A 15,789-nucleotide genomic window follows, 5' to 3' on the forward strand; every position below is an offset into this window, starting at 1 on the left:
ACCCCTCTGTTGCCTCACCCCTCCGCTGGCAGCGGGCTGATCGCTCTGAGAGAGGCGGAGAGAGAGGAAAACATTTCTCCAGACCTGATCCCGCCATAGTTTTTCACTCCTCCACCATAGAGCCATCATTAACCCAACCAACCACCCCCTCCACAGCGCGATAGACACCGAAAGGCAGCCGCTGCTTTATTCGTCTGGGACCGGCTGCAAGTCGAGGGATTCTATCTTCTGCTCTACTTATTCAACTGGATTTGCAGCCGCATTTGCCATCTGCTTTGACACTTTTGAAATAGCACACTTATTTTAACTTTAGTTCACCGCTACGTTTGATTACTTTGGTTATTTTCCTCCCCCCCAACTCATAATTGTGTCCATTTACGGGAGGCGTGTCTTGTATCTTGTTGTATCTTGTTGCGCCACTGCACGTTAAAAAATTTCGCGGAGGAAACTTTGATTTTTTTTTTGTTCGTGCCTACGCTGTTTTTGTTTTAAATTCCGAAATTGGGGAAAAAAAAGCAACACCATGCACAAGCTCTACATTGGGAATCTATGCGACACCGTGACTGCCGAGGACTTAGGAAAAACCTTTGACGAACACAAGATCCCCTACACCGGACAGTTTCTCATGAAAACTGGTTATGCTTTTGTTGACTGTCCCGACGACCAATGCGCCATGAAGGCAATCGAGACTATTTCTGGTAAGTCGGTGCACGGCGTGGGCAAACTAAAGGCCAAAAGATGCATAGTAGTCGTCAAGTTTCATTCATTCACAGAACACGAGCAGGCAGGCATCGGCGTGCTCCTCTGCCTCTGCACTCCCTTCCCTGTCGAGCCCAGTCAAATAATTACACATTAATAGCAGCTAATACACTCCTGCAATTTGTAAAAGATGCGTGGACAATTGCAAACTTTTTTTTTTTTCTTTTTTTTTAAACAGGGGGGTGGGACGCGTAAATGTAAAGCTGTGGTTTTACTGTAAACGCAAAAACGAAGCTGTATCGATGCAGAAGGAGGATTGTGACGCTTTGGTTTGCCTTAAATACGCGTATTGTGACTCGAGATAAACTAGAGTCGGGTTAGACTTTTATAAAACATGTGGCTTTTGGTTGCTTTACGCGTTTTTTTTTTTTTTTTTGCTGAAGCGAGCTCGTATAGTGGTGTGATAGAGAAGCCTTCTGCTGCCTCCCCTCCCCCTTTGAGCCGGCACTCACTACGACAAAGATACCAAATCTGCACTTGTGGTTTCACTAACGTATTGCTCTACTTATAGGCCTGCTAACTCCTAAAGCACTGCCCGTTTGGTTAAATAATACCAATGCTATTTTACGACACTGCTCTTGGTATTAATGCATGCGTAAAACCACCGATACTAGGCTGGACTCGTGTTTTTTTTCCTCGAATAAGCTATGTAACTCGGTGGCCAGGCCTGTCAGCTCACATTTTCTGCATTTACACTAAAACACAAGCATTTCAGAGTAAATAAAAGCTCACACCGGTTACAAATGGTGCAAAAGTAACGTATGACGCGCGAAAAACTGGGCATTTTTCGATTTTAACGCGAGATTTGGTCATGTGAAGGAGCCCTTGGTGTACACGTGCAATTCCAGAGCTAGAAATTGCCAGAAATTGCTCGTATTGCACACAGATATAAGGCTCCACGCTGTGTTATCTTATATTTAAGGTGATAGTTGTGGTTTTTGTGTGTTTAGATGAGTTATGAGTCCGTAATGAACTGAAAGGAACCGTAACGCGTAGGCCTGAACTGAACTAGCTAGCCTAACTTTTTGGTTTATTGTCTGTTTTTTTTTTCCTCTCAGGTAAAGTGGAACTGCATGGGAAACGTATTGAGGTTGAGCATTCTGTCCCAAAGAAGCAAAGGTAAGAAAATGCAGCAGTATTCATCACAAATCTCCAAAAATCCAGAAAAAAAAACCCCTCAAGTGTTGACACTCCTTACGAAGTGTTATCTAGGAGTAACCCACTTTCAAGGGGGTTACTCTGAGATCTCACAGTTACTATCAACAGCTGGAGAAATGCTACTGTTGTGCACGAAAACGCAGATTCATGTGTTAATGTGTTAACTTTGACAAAAAGAACCTACGCTTTTGGAGAAATGCTACTGTGGCGCACGAATTACGCACATTAACGTCTTAAAATTGTCAAAAATAACCTCTGCTTTGTCGGGTTGATCATGTGTGAGCTCATATTTGGCAAGATAAAGCTGTTTCGTGTTGTAAACTGGAAGCATGGCTGTAAATATTCAGTTTTACGTGATAAAATAGCACGTTGCCTGGTCTTTTGTGGAGCCTGGATGCTGGTGCAGCTTTGTGGGTCCCTTCCACGTTGAGCTAGGCCCACATGAAGCCATTTCTGTTACATTTTGGGGGTGGGGGGGGTGTATTCTCGTTTTTTTTAAGTAGCCCGGGGTCATAACAAACATAACACACTGAAGGACTTAGTAGCCTGGGGGTCATACCAAACAGAACACGCTGAAGGACGGTGTGACTTTTTCGCCTTGCGCGTTGTGAACGTTCTGGGTTTTTTTTGGGGATTTCCAGCTCCACTTCTGGGGGACGTGGTGGTGGAATCGTGTGGCTCGAGTGTCCACGACGAGCCCGGTCCACATACGTTTACTGGAACTAGCGTGTTAGTTAGCCCATCATGCAGCGTTGCCTCTAACCTTTGGCACACATACGAGGAGCTACCAGGGCGCTCGTTTCCTACTTAACGCAAATTTGTTGAGTTTTTTTTATTTACGCTCGGGCTTTTTTTTTTACGCGTGCAACGTTTGTGCCTCGTGGCGGGTTTCTCGTGTGGTTAACGTGTTATTTTCACGAGAGCAAACTCCCAAACGCAACGTGTACTCAGAAGAAGCAACATGGCACACTGCAAGTACAGCCCCCCACCCTACCCCACCTCCTCTAACACACACAAGCCCTGAGCTCTGAGCCCCTGTCCACGCAGTCTCACAGGCCGATCACCGCCACGGGGGCATCGCAAGAAAGGTGACCTATAGGGTGGGGGGTTGTGGGGTGGTGGGGGGGCCCCTCGCTTTATGAGCGTGACGCACGTGGTTGTGTCCCTCCACGTTCGAGCATTGTGGGCAAAATGGCGAAGGCGAGCTGGAATTAGGTGAATCCACAGCCACCACCAACACCACGGAGGGTCCACGCGCCCTGACCTGTGCGCACTAGACCCTCCTGCCTTTTAACGTGAGACCGGCGTGGAGGGGAAACGGACGGGTGCTTTAATGTAACGCAGGCCCACGAGTGATTTTGGCACAGCTGCGTAACGTTGGAACAAAGCTACAACCCCCCCCCCCCCAAAAAAAAAACGTCCTAAATTTGCGTAAAGAACGTTTTCAGTGACCGAGTTTTGCAGTTTTAGTCGCCTCATGACGCGTAACCGAATTATTTAGCTCTCATTTTGTGTTCCTGTCCTGTTGCTTGAACGTGTATTGGGGGGAAAAAAATGTGTGTATGTATATATATATAAAATGGTGATATATTTTTTGGCCTATTGAGTTGGTGGTGATTGTTCGTGGTGGTGGAGGTGTGTGCGTGCGTGGGAGGGGCGGATGTTCTGAACAAATGCGCCCTTCTTGGGGGGAGGGGTATTTTCTCCAGGATAAATTCTATGGCTAATTTTATTCATTTACCTTTTTTTTGTTTTTGTTCCTGGCCTCCCCACAGCGTTTGTAATCGTGCTCCTGATCACTCCCTGACCTATGACCCCCCCACACACACACTCTGGTTTAAAAACATAGGCTCCCGTTTTTTAAGTTTTTCAGGCAGGTCTTCCTCATTTTTTTTTTTTTTTCTCTTGGATATTGAGTTGGTTCGCGAGCATTCTTATGGTAAAGTTGTGTGAGATGTTTCTGCAGAGAGGGAGAGAGCATGGTGGGAGGTCAACAAGAGGAGTAAAGCAGGGGAGGGGTGGGGGGTCTTTTGGGTGGGGGTGGTGCAGGAGGATTCATGAGGAAACCAGCCCCCTCACCCAAGCAAAAGAACTTTTTTTTTTTTAGTTTAGTGGCATCTGTGAATCGCTGCTGCTTATTGTGTTTCGTGAATGACGACTGAAATGAAAACGTGAATTTGAACGTTCCCCAGCCCTGTAAAACTCCCCACGCGCCACTGCAGGCGAGTGTGTGTTGTTGTTTTGCTTCTGTCGTGTGCACACGCTGTTAAGGGTGGATTTAAGCGATGCAGTGCTTTTATTTTTTGCTTTAAAAATAAATTAACAGGCTATGTGGGAATGGTCATGTCTGAAAATGCAATAATAGCACTGAATAAGCTGTTTCGTAATATTATGTGTGTGTCTCAGACCAAATGATTTCTGTTCATAGTTGGGATTTGCATCTAAAGATTTATGACAGAAATAAATAAAAACACCATGTTCTGTTTTCTCAATGTAACATATCAGATTAATTTATAAATTAAGTTGAGTAATTCGAGTGCACTGCTTCTGAAATGGTGTGAGCAGTAATGGTGCTAGTGGCTTTTTTGTGTTTGCTTTTACACTTGTTGAGGAGAGAAAGCTCCAAACGTCACTTTAAAATGTCACTGGATTAAATGTGAGTGAACCTTTGGTCTCGAGTTAGAACTGCGATTGCGATTGGATTGCGATCAGGATCATTTTCAGATGGCTGTGATCGGCGTGCTGTGCTTTCTAACTATTCTCATCAGAATATAAAGCTGCTGGAACCTGCCCCTGCATAAGTCGAGTTTCCTTTTAAAAGCTCATTATGGCAGAGGTCTGTAAGAGTCAAAGGTTTGAGGTTATGCACCAGCTACACTATTAAACTCGGCTACATGTGAGCACGTAATCAGTCCAGTTGTTATTGTGGTTATTTATTACGCTGAATGTAATTTCGTAACGGCTTACTTGCAAATTAGACTTCTGATTTAATATTACCAGCCTGTCCTGTATCCAGTTGGATTCAGGAATTGTTTAATGAGAGAACATTATGTTCTTTGTGTACGATTATGTCCAGAAAAAAACATTTGAGCGCCCCGGCCGTGCTCTCCCTTCCCTCTAATGTGCGTTATGTAAAAGTGTGTTGTCTGAATGTGTCATGCGAGCGAGCTGTGTGCTGAGTCTAGGGCAGCAGAAAGGGAAAAGCACGCCATGCCTCGTCCTCTCTGTGTTCATGGCCGCCGAGGAGCTGGGGGAGGGTGGGGGCGGTGGGCGGAGGGAGTAAGGGGGTGCGACCAATCACGCGGCGCCGTCACCTGCGAGCGGCGAGGGGGGCGGTCCGCTCCGGCGTGACATCATCCTCCCCTCCTCTGTCTTGCTTCATACTTTGATCCTGTGCTGTTTTCTTCCCACCCGCAGTACAGTATGTCCATTTCTCCCCTTGTTTTTTTGTGCCGCACATCCATAGCTTTTTCATTTAGACTTTGGCCCCGTGCCATGTTTTCTTGGAAATTCTCAAAACCCGGACCGTCCCTGCGCAGGAGAAACAGGAAAAATAATCATTAAAAAAGCTTAAAAAGTTGGTTTAACCGTTTTATGACTTGTTAGATCAGTTACTGCGTCGTGTGAAAAGAAAGTTTGATTTATTAAATTGACAAACTATCACGATTATTAATTCATGACGTAAAACTCCTCAGAGTTTTTTAGAGATACTGTAGTAAAACGTGTGGAGCAGCTGCGGATGATTACACATAAACCTGGATTAAGATTTTAAGAGTTACACGACGCGTTTTACTTCACCGCTGCTCGTTTTTACAAAGTAGTTTAATTATTTGCACAAAATGAAACATGGTTAAGCTTCGTTGTGGGAAATTTAAAGGAACTAAAATTAGAAATATGTTCATAAACTCAAATCTCGCTCTTAAATTCATGTGTATCTTTTTAAAATAACATTTGCTTTAACAATAAGATAAACATTTAATTATTTAGAAGTGTCCACCATGTGATTATGTAAAACAGTTATTATGCAGGACACTATTTTTATAAGTTTATTCCTAAAAATCTGTACATGTACTTTGCTCAAACATAAATAAAAAAATTAAATGGAAATGAAAACCCCCCAAAGGATTTCAAAGATGCATTTCACGGCAAAATCAGTGAATCATAAAAACGACCCTGTGTTACTTTTAACAATTCACTGCATTTCCTTTAAACATTTGTGTAATGACGCATATTAAATGTTTTCATGTCAGTGTCGTGCAGTAAACGTGTGCATTGCCTTGACTCTGTTATTTACCAATACCAAAACAAAGGACGATATATTTTGCGATTTATGGATAATTACTTCTAATAATACAGTCAACTACACCTTCAAGAGAACACAGTTGTATGAAAAATGATTTATAAACTTTTTTAAAATCACGGGAACAGTGAATGTAATGAATATTTGTGAAAAATTGAAATAAAAAAATCGATTTGAGAATTGTGCAATGAAGTATAAATTTTTTCTTTACACCCCTGTCGTACAGTGATGCATTTTCTCTAAACTAAAGCCCATGAACCTTATTTTTTAAAGTTTATTTTGGGATTAATGTTCGATAATGTAGTTCTGGATACATTTTCTACTAAATTATGTAATGATATAAAAATCTCGGTACGGTATTATCACGATATACATGTCACGGTACGATATTTATTGCGATATTTGGCTTTTTCTTTCACTTTTTTGCTTTTAAAATACCTTGACAAGATTTTGGTGTGAAAATGTATTTCTTGATACATTTTCTACTAAATTATAGAGCTGTAACGATATCAAAATCTCTCGGTATCACGATATACATCACGGTACGATATTTATTGCGATATTTTAGAGAGGCTAAGACACTTTTTTGCTTTTAAAATACCTTCATAAGATTTTGGTGTGAAAATGTAGTTCTGGATACATTTTCTACGAAATTATAAAGATGTAACGATATCGAAATCTCTCAGTATCACGATATACATCTCATGATACCGAGATGTATATCGGTATCACGATTATTATGATATTTGGCTTTTTCTTTCACTTTTTTTGCTTTTAAATACTTTGACAAGATTTTGGTGTGAAAATGTAGTTCTTGATACATCTTTATAATTTAGTAGAAAATGTAACGATATCAAAATCTCTTAGTATCACGATATACATCTCACGGTACTATATTTATTGCGATATTTTGCGATTTATTTCACACTCTTTTGCTTTTAAAGTACCTTGACAAGATTTTGGTGTGAAAATGTAGTTCTGGATATGTTTTCTACTAAATTATAAAGACGTAACAATGTCGAAATCTCTCGGTATCACGATATACATCTCACGGTACAATATTTATTGCGATATTTTGCGATTTATTTCACTTTTTTGCTTTAAAATACCTTGACAAGATTTCGGTGTGAATTATTTCTGTCATAATCTAAGAATTCAAGTAAAAAACACATTTCTTCATGTTGTCTGCACTGAAATGAATCATGGGAAATGTAGTTTCTGATGTTTATTAAGCTGTTGTTACTCTAAAACCATGTATTTAAGCAAAGAAACTTGTGATTCGATATTATTGTGAGACTTTTGACCATACGATATCACAGTATTTTGGTTATTGTTACATCTCTGCTAAATTATAATAACTCTAGTCCAAAATCTTGATGTTCCACACACTCTGACTGCCTTGGATTAGTTTAGAATATAAGAAAAAGTCAGTTTTAGAGTATTGTTTCTTGAGATTTGTTCATTTGAATTTCAATTTGAAAGGTTTTTGGTTGCTGACGTGTTGCTTTTTTCATAAATTTCAAGAAATACAGTATGCTGAACTAACTTTTACATGAATCTGGGTTAAACCGGTGAGTTGTTTGTGCGTTAATAGCGGCAAATTGCTGAAGCTTAATTGATTTGACAACGTTAGAATCTGCACAGAAATACATTTGCCTGCCAGATGTTGTTGCACCTCACCTTTGCCGGCGAAACAAAGAAGTACGCGCACACGTGATAGGAGTCGACTCGTTACGCCAAAAGAAGACAAAGCCGGGTCGATTTAACAATAGATTTGAAGAGCCACCGAGATGCCTATGGCGGAGGAGAGCCGCCGGCGTTATGTAGGTGAAGGGTAACCAGGTCCTGTCTCTTTAAGAAGTCCCCCTGCACCCTCTCTTTCCGCCGCCGCGCCTTCACTGCTCCAGCTCTCTCTTGATTGTTTCTCCTTTCTCCGGTTCCAACCATCTTTTTGGCCGCAGGTTGGGTTTTGGTGGCGGTTTTTAAGCGGCAGAATGTCAAATTAAGCCGAAAATCCACGCTTACATGACCGCACGAAAACTACTCTTAGTAATCAGGGAGAGGGGAAATTACAACAACTACTTTATTACAGGCTGCTGCTGCTGCTGCTGCTGCTGCTGCTACTTTCAGGAAAACTGTTCCGCTGACAGATTTGCGTTGGGTGAACGTTTGACACTAGTTGGTCACAGTTTATTTGACTTATTCCGTATTGCTTTGTGTTTAAAACGTGATTCTGCGTGTCATAAATCGAGAGAAATAACATCAGTTTCACAGCAAATTGCAATTCTTCTGTCTCTTGCGTATTGAAAACATAAACTGGTAATTGTTTAACCCCAAAATACACCAACAGAACCATGAATAAAAACTCTAAACTAAATTTTATACCACTTAAGCTTGGAATTGTTGATAAGAAATACACTTTGAACCTTCTTGAATGCAGTAATAGTTGTAAAATTGGGTTGAACATTTTAGATAAACCCACATTTTGGAGGAAAAAACGACAAAGGCTGAACCACCACGATCGTTTTTTCTGAGGGTTTCGTCGTAAACTCGGGTTCAAACCACGTCCGTGCGCCGACCGGGCAGAAGGAAAGTGTAAGAAATGGATTGGGGCAGAAGGAAAAGATGAAGAAATGAGCTCGGTTAGAAGGAGGAGGAGGAGGAAGAGGAGGAGGGAATAGTTTGGGGCGCTGGGGGCGGGCGTTGCGTGGAGAATACGGGGCCCCTTGTGCATATGTGCCTCGACGTATGTCTCTGGATGAGGCTGAGGGAGGCGGCCATTCTTATGTCACCAAAATAGTTTTTCCTCAGGACTGCTTTTACGGCTTACTACACAAAAACTACAACTAATAAGCAGTAAAAGTGTTTCCTAAACCATTTGTGTGCACGTGTACTTGTGTGTTTTTGTATTTTGCTGTCTAAGAATTTTTTTGTCCACAGTGAAATACAGAAAAACGGCATATAACTAGATTTTAGACTTTAATCTTTGAGCTTTTCTTAGTGTTTTTTATGCTTTTTTTGGTGTGTGTGTGCATCTAAAAGCTGATGCATGTGGATTTTTGTTTTGGTAAAGTATCAAAAATTATACAGCAAGTGTCTTTTCCGTCAGAAGTTTCTTTTGTTTCTCGCAAAATTCCAGATGATTTCATAGTTTAATTTTAATTTTTCTTGTCACTTTCTGTCCGCTGTGTGAGTAGGAATCTCTCTGTACGATATTTATTGCGATATTTTGCTATTTATTTCACTTTTTGGCTTTTAAAATACGATTTTGGTGTGCGTTTTTACTGTCATAACCTCAAGAATTCAAGTAAAAACACATTGTTTGCACTGAAATGAATCATGGGATATGTAGTTCCTGATGTTTATAAGTTATAAAACCACATATTAAAGCAGAGAAACTTGTATTTTGATTTATTGTGAGACTTTGGATGATACGATATCATGATATTTGGGTTATTGTTACATCTAAGAATTTTTTTCTGTAAAGAGAAATACAGAAAAATGGTTGATAACTATATTTTAGACTTAAACTTTGAGCTTTTATTAGTGTTTTTTTATGCTTTTTTTGGTGTGTGTGCGTCTAAAAGTGGGAATTGTGGCTTTTTGTTTTTGTTGTATTTGGTAAAGTATCAAAAATTTTATACAGCAAGTTTTTTCCTTTCACAATCATCCCACAAATGAGTCTTTTCCGTCAGAAGGTTCTTTTGTTTCTCGCAAAATTCCAAATGATTTCATAGTTTAATTTTCGTTTTTCTTGTCACTTTCCGTCCACTGTGGGGCGAGGTACGATATTTATTGCGATATTTTACTATTTATTTCACTTTTTTGATTTTGGTTTGCATTATTACTGTCACAACCCCAAGAATTCAAGTAAAAAACATATCTCATACTGTCTACGCTGAAATGAATCATGGGATATGTAGTTCCCGATGTTTATAAGTTATAAAACCATGTGTTAAAGCAGAGAAACTTGTAATTCGATATTATTGTGAGACTTTGGACGATAGGATATCACGAATATTTTGATTATTGTTACATCTAAGAATTTTTTTGTCCACAGTGAAATACAGAAAAATGGTAAATAAATATATTTTAGACTTAAACTTTGAGCTTTTATTAGTGTTTTTTTAATGCTTTTTTGGGTGTGTGTGTGCGTCTAAAAGTGGGAATTGTGGATTTTTGTTTTGGTAAAGTATTAAAAATTACACAACAAGTGTCTTCCTTTCGCAATCATCCCACAAATGAGTCTTTTCCGTCAGAAGGTTCTTTTGTTTCTTGCAAAATTCCAGATGATTTCATGGTTTAATTTTAGTTTTTCTTGTCACTTTCTGTCCGCTGAGGGGGTAGATAAGATATTTATTGCGATATTTTGCTATTTATTTCACTTTTCTGCTTTTAAAATACGATTTTAGTTTGCATTATTACTGTCACAAGCCCAAAAATTCAAGTAAAAAACATTTCTTCATACTGTCTACGCTGAAATGAATCATGGGATATGTAGTTCCTGATGTTTATAAGCTTTAAAACCATGTGTTAAAGCAGAGAAACTTGTAATTCGATTTATTGTGACGGCCCACGATATTATTGTGAGACTTTTGACGATACAATATCACGATATTTTGGTTATTGTTACATTACTACTAAATTATAATGATAATAATACAGAAAAATGGTAGATCACTATATTTTAGACTTAAACTTTGAGCTTTTATTTGTGTTTTTTATGCTTTTTTTGGTGTGTTTGTGCGTCTAAAAGTGGGAATTGTGGATTTTCTTTTGGTAAAGTATTCAAAACTGTACCTCCAAGTGTCTTCCTTTTGCGGTCTTTTCTTTCTGAACACTGAAACTCTTCTGATTTCACGACAAATTCCAGATGATTTCACAGTTAAATTTTCGTTTTTCTCGTGAATTTCCGTCCTCCGTGTGGGTAGGTTTTCTAAAGATAGCAGAATAAGTAGTTTTATGCGAGTTTTATCCGGAGATACTCGTCCTTGGACCAGTGTCGAGGAATAAAACTCGAGCATATTCTATTTTTAATAAAAGATGTGAGGGTCGCGTGTGCTTTTGTGCCGTCAGTTTCCCGTGCGGCATCAATGATTTCTCACGTTTGCCAATTTACTGAGCTGGAAGAAAAAACTCGCCGGCATTAATTAAATCATTTCGGTTGTGCGTTTGCGTTTTGTGTGAGTTTAGTCTTTTAGTTTCTGTTCAACCTTTCAGCGCAGAGTGTGATTTCTGAACAGGGTAGGAGCGTTTCCGGTGCAAAGGTGTAGTTCGCGTTTTGCTCTTTACGTTTGAAATTCACTTTTATGCACGAAAATCTGTCTTTCATTTTGAAATCGCATTGTCCAGACCTCACGGATTTCAAAAACTTCGACTTTTTACTTCAAGCTGTTGGGGCAAAACTACACGCTCGGGTTTGCAGTTCATCAAAATTTTATCGCGTTTACAGTCACGACTACGTAGAAAAAGAAAAAAAAAGAAGCGCAATTAAAAAAATATAAGAAAGAACTGCAAGATTTAATTTCCAAATTGCAAAAACGGTGATTATTTCCTCTGCAAACGTCTAAATATTGTAACTAACTGGATTATTTATGTAAAAAAATTTGATTCTTTGTGTTCGTTTTGCAGTTTGTGTTTCAATATTCTTCCAAATGCTTTAAAATTTTTATTATTTATGTTTATTTATGTTTATTAAGGACGTCACGATGGCATTAGACGAGCCCGATGCGTTTCTTTGAGTGTCTTAGTTTAGTTTAGTTGCCAGTTTTCAACACCTGTCCATATAAAAAAATAAAAATCTAAACTTACATGCATAAAAAGAACAAGATTTTTGTTGTTGGATGTATTAAAATAACCGGAATACGTTGCTGAAGCGAGAGTTCAGTTGTGATCATTTGGTAGAAAATGGATCAAGAACTAGATTATCGAATGTCAGTCTCAAAATAAACTTTAAACAATAAGATAACATGAAGAAATGTTTTTTTTAACTTGAATTTTTCAGATTATGACGGAAATAATTCACACCAAAATCTTGTCAAGGTGTTTTAAAAGCAAAAAAGTGAAATAAATGGTCAAATATCGCGATAAATATCGTACCGTGAGATGTGTATTGTGATAATATCGTACCGAGAGATTTGGATATCGTGACGTAACTATGATTTAGTAGAAAATGTGTCAAGAACTACTTTATATGTTTGAACGTCGCTCTCAAAATAAACTTTAAAAAGATTCGTGGAGCTTTAGTTTACTGGTCTGGGGGAGAAAATGCATCAATGTACGACACTGACGGAATATTTAATGCACATCATGACACAAATGTTTAAAGGAAATGTAATGAAATGTTGATTGATTCACTGATTTTGCCATGAAATGTTTCTTTAAAGACAAGACAAGACACATACAGATAAAATATATTCAGAGCGTTTTCAGTGGATGCGTTTTTGATTGGAAACATACGATCATTTTCATTTAAATTTGTTGTTATTGGTTTGTAATCCGTGTATCATTCGTTCATTCTCTTTTCATTATAAAAGCAAAAATAAGAAAACGAAAAAACAACAATTTTCTTCATTATTTGTCTCCAAAACTAAAACTAAAAATGATTAGATGGATAATGATAATGATTCGTTTTTTCAGTTTTCGATTTTGTGTTTAAATGAAAAATGGAAAAAAATGGTTTACATGACTTAAACTGCGATGCCGGACTGAACCAGGACTCAACCAAGACTAAACCGGTCTCAGTCCTGGTCTGGTGCTGGTTCTCAGTCCCGGTCTGGTCCCAGTTTTAGTCCTGGTCTCAGTCATGGCCTGGTTTCGGTCTCAGTCCTGGCCTCAGTTCTGGTCTGGTTTCGGTCTCAGTCCTGGCCTCAGTTCTGGTCACAGTCCTGGCCTCAGTTCTGGTCTGGTTCCGATCTCAGTTCTGGTCTGGTTCTGGTCTCAGTCCCGGTCTCAATCATGGCCTGGTCCTGGTCTCAGTTAGTTCTGGTCTCAGTCCTGGTTTCAGTCCCAGTCTGGTTCCAGTCTGGTTCTGGTCTCAGTCCCGGTCTCAATCACGGAATGGTCCTGGTCTCAGTTCTGGTCTCAGTTCTGGTCTCAGTTCTGGTCTCATTCCGTTCTCAGTCCTGGTCTAAATCCTGGTCACAGTCACAGTCTGGTTCCGGTCTGGTCGGACCTGGTTTAGTTCTAGTTCAGTCCGTATGGGGCACAAAAGTCCAGCATCTCAGTTTAAGTCACGTAAACGGGAAACGGTCGTTATCGTTTTTTTCCATTTTTCATTTAAACACAAAATCAAAAACTGAAAATATTTTTCATTTTGATTTTGGAGACAAATAATGAAGAAAATTGTAGTTTTTTCATTTCTTATTTTTGATTTTATTTTGAAAAACAAATGAAGGAATGACACACAGATTCGTTCTCTCTGGTGTGGTGTAGGATTTTGACCCTGGTTATGGTTTGTTGACCCCCCCCATGAAAATCTATATTTTATTAATAAACAACTTGAATTCTATAGAAAAACTTTGAATATTAATACGATATCTGCAAATTAAAACATACTGACATGTTTAAAAGTGTTTTTTGAGGAACTCAGATGCATTTTTTATGTCGATTATAACTTTTGAATGTTAAAAATGACTTAGTTGTTTAAACATATTTTACTGAACATAAGATAAGTAGTTATTAAATAGTTCGGTAATCAAAGTGATGTATAATGATTTGGAATCTTGTTCAAATAGACAGAGCTGATAAGTTGAGTCGTTGAGAAGATTTAATAACACAACATGACTAAATTCAAGGTCTTTATCTTTACAAACCGTTAAATTGACATTATGATTAAGGATTATCTGAACATATCAAACTAAAAACAAATACAGTATAAAAAGTGACAGGATTGCGATGTATATGCAATTTTACGTTACATTTACACAAAATCCCAAGTCGTTCTCCATCAAAACATTCCTTAAAATACCTTAAAAGGTCATGAATATGTAGTAATATATAATAAAAGTAAATTACATGAGAAATAATGATCAGATTAATAACAACTAAAGAAAAAAGTAAAGGGAGTCAAAATCCTATAGGGGGGTCACTTTACTATAGCGGTACGTTAATATACTATGGGGGTCAAAATACTATCTCACACCGGCTCGAACGTCCCCTGGCTCGAAAGTCCCACTCTGTCGGCTTTATTCGACCACTTCACGCACTGTGATGTGTTGAAATTAGAAAATCTGCTTCTATGTCATAATAAAATGAAATGTAAATGTAGCGAGACCAAACGTCAGGACTCGTTTATGTCATTTTACCGATCTTCCCGAAGCGGCGGCGCACATTTTTTCAGTTTGTAACATCAATATAATCCTCATTTGCTCGCAGAAGTTTACTATGAAATCATGTTTTAAATCATTTTTTCTTGTTCTCCGTGTCCTAAAGCAGCGGTGTCGAACTCATTTTGGTCCGGGGGCCGTGTCCAACCGACTTTGATCCCAAAAGTGTCCGGATCAGAAAACTCATGTCATATAAACCCCAAAAATAACAATAAGTTCAAATATTTATGCAGAGAAACACAAATCTATTACAGAAATCTTTTTTAATTGATGAACTCTTTCTTTTACAAAACATTATAATATTATGAAGAACCTGAAACTTTAAGAAAAATGCAATTTTAACTAGGGATGTGCAAAAATATTGTAATATCAATATATCGTATCGTTTAATGTGATGATACAGTATCGATATCGTGGCCTACTGTATCGTTATATCGGCCAAGAGTGTGTTTTGGCGTATTTTACTAAATTATTTTGTTACAGCTACAGTTTTGTTGTTTGTTTAGTGGAAGGAAACTCTTTTATGCAACACATTTGACATTTTCACCGTTTTAATGATTAAAATTTGATGATAAAAGTTTGTGTTTCATATGAACTTTGCACAAGAAGTGGTTTAACAAAGACTTTTTGTATCACGGCCATGATTTAGCCTTTATTTTTTATTGAACCGTATCGAATCTAGGGCTGGGTATCATTAAGAAATTGCCGATACGATACATACCTCGATACATAGGCCACCATACGATACATATCTCGATACAATGCACTTTCAATTCGATATGCTATATTTCAAATCGATTCGATACAGTTCAATAAAAAATAAAGGTTAAATCATGGCTGTGATACTAAAAGTCTTTGTTAAACTTACTTCTTGTGCAAAATTCATATGAAACACAAACATTTTAATCCACAAAACTGTGTCAAAATGTCAAATGTGTCGCATAAATGAGTTTCCTTTCACTCCACATGCAACAAAACTGTAGCTGTAACAAAATAATTTAGTAAAACACACCAAAAAATACTCTTGGTGATATATCGATACAGTAGCCCAAGATATCGATACTGTATCATCACATTAAACGATATGATATATCGATATTGCGATATTTTTGCACACCCCTAATTGAATCTATTTGAAATATATATTGTATTGAATCGTATTGAATTGAAAGCTCACTGTATCGAGATATGTATCGTATCGTCAACTTCTGAATGATACCCAGCCCCGATTTTAACACAATGTTT

The 15,789-nt window shown here is 38.3% G+C and overlaps 1 protein-coding gene across 1 annotated transcript in view; it reads left to right on the forward strand.

The window, feature by feature from the left end:
- Nucleotides 1–454: 454 nt before the first annotated feature.
- Nucleotides 455–15,789, forward strand: part of LOC110174224 (insulin-like growth factor 2 mRNA-binding protein 1) — a 68,209-nt gene continuing 52,874 nt past the window's right edge. The window contains exons 1-2 of the mRNA XM_020940288.2: nucleotides 455–698; nucleotides 1,818–1,878. Coding sequence (XP_020795947.1) covers nucleotides 524–698; nucleotides 1,818–1,878 — 236 coding nt within the window. The 5' untranslated portion in view covers nucleotides 455–523. The remainder of the gene's footprint in view (nucleotides 699–1,817; nucleotides 1,879–15,789) is intronic.

The sequence above is a fragment of the Boleophthalmus pectinirostris genome, unplaced genomic scaffold (assembly GCF_026225935.1).
Source record: "Boleophthalmus pectinirostris isolate CB_2022bp ecotype Guang Dong unplaced genomic scaffold, ASM2622593v1 HiC_scaffold_17, whole genome shotgun sequence".
Classification (NCBI taxonomy): domain Eukaryota; kingdom Metazoa; phylum Chordata; class Actinopteri; order Gobiiformes; family Gobiidae; genus Boleophthalmus; species Boleophthalmus pectinirostris.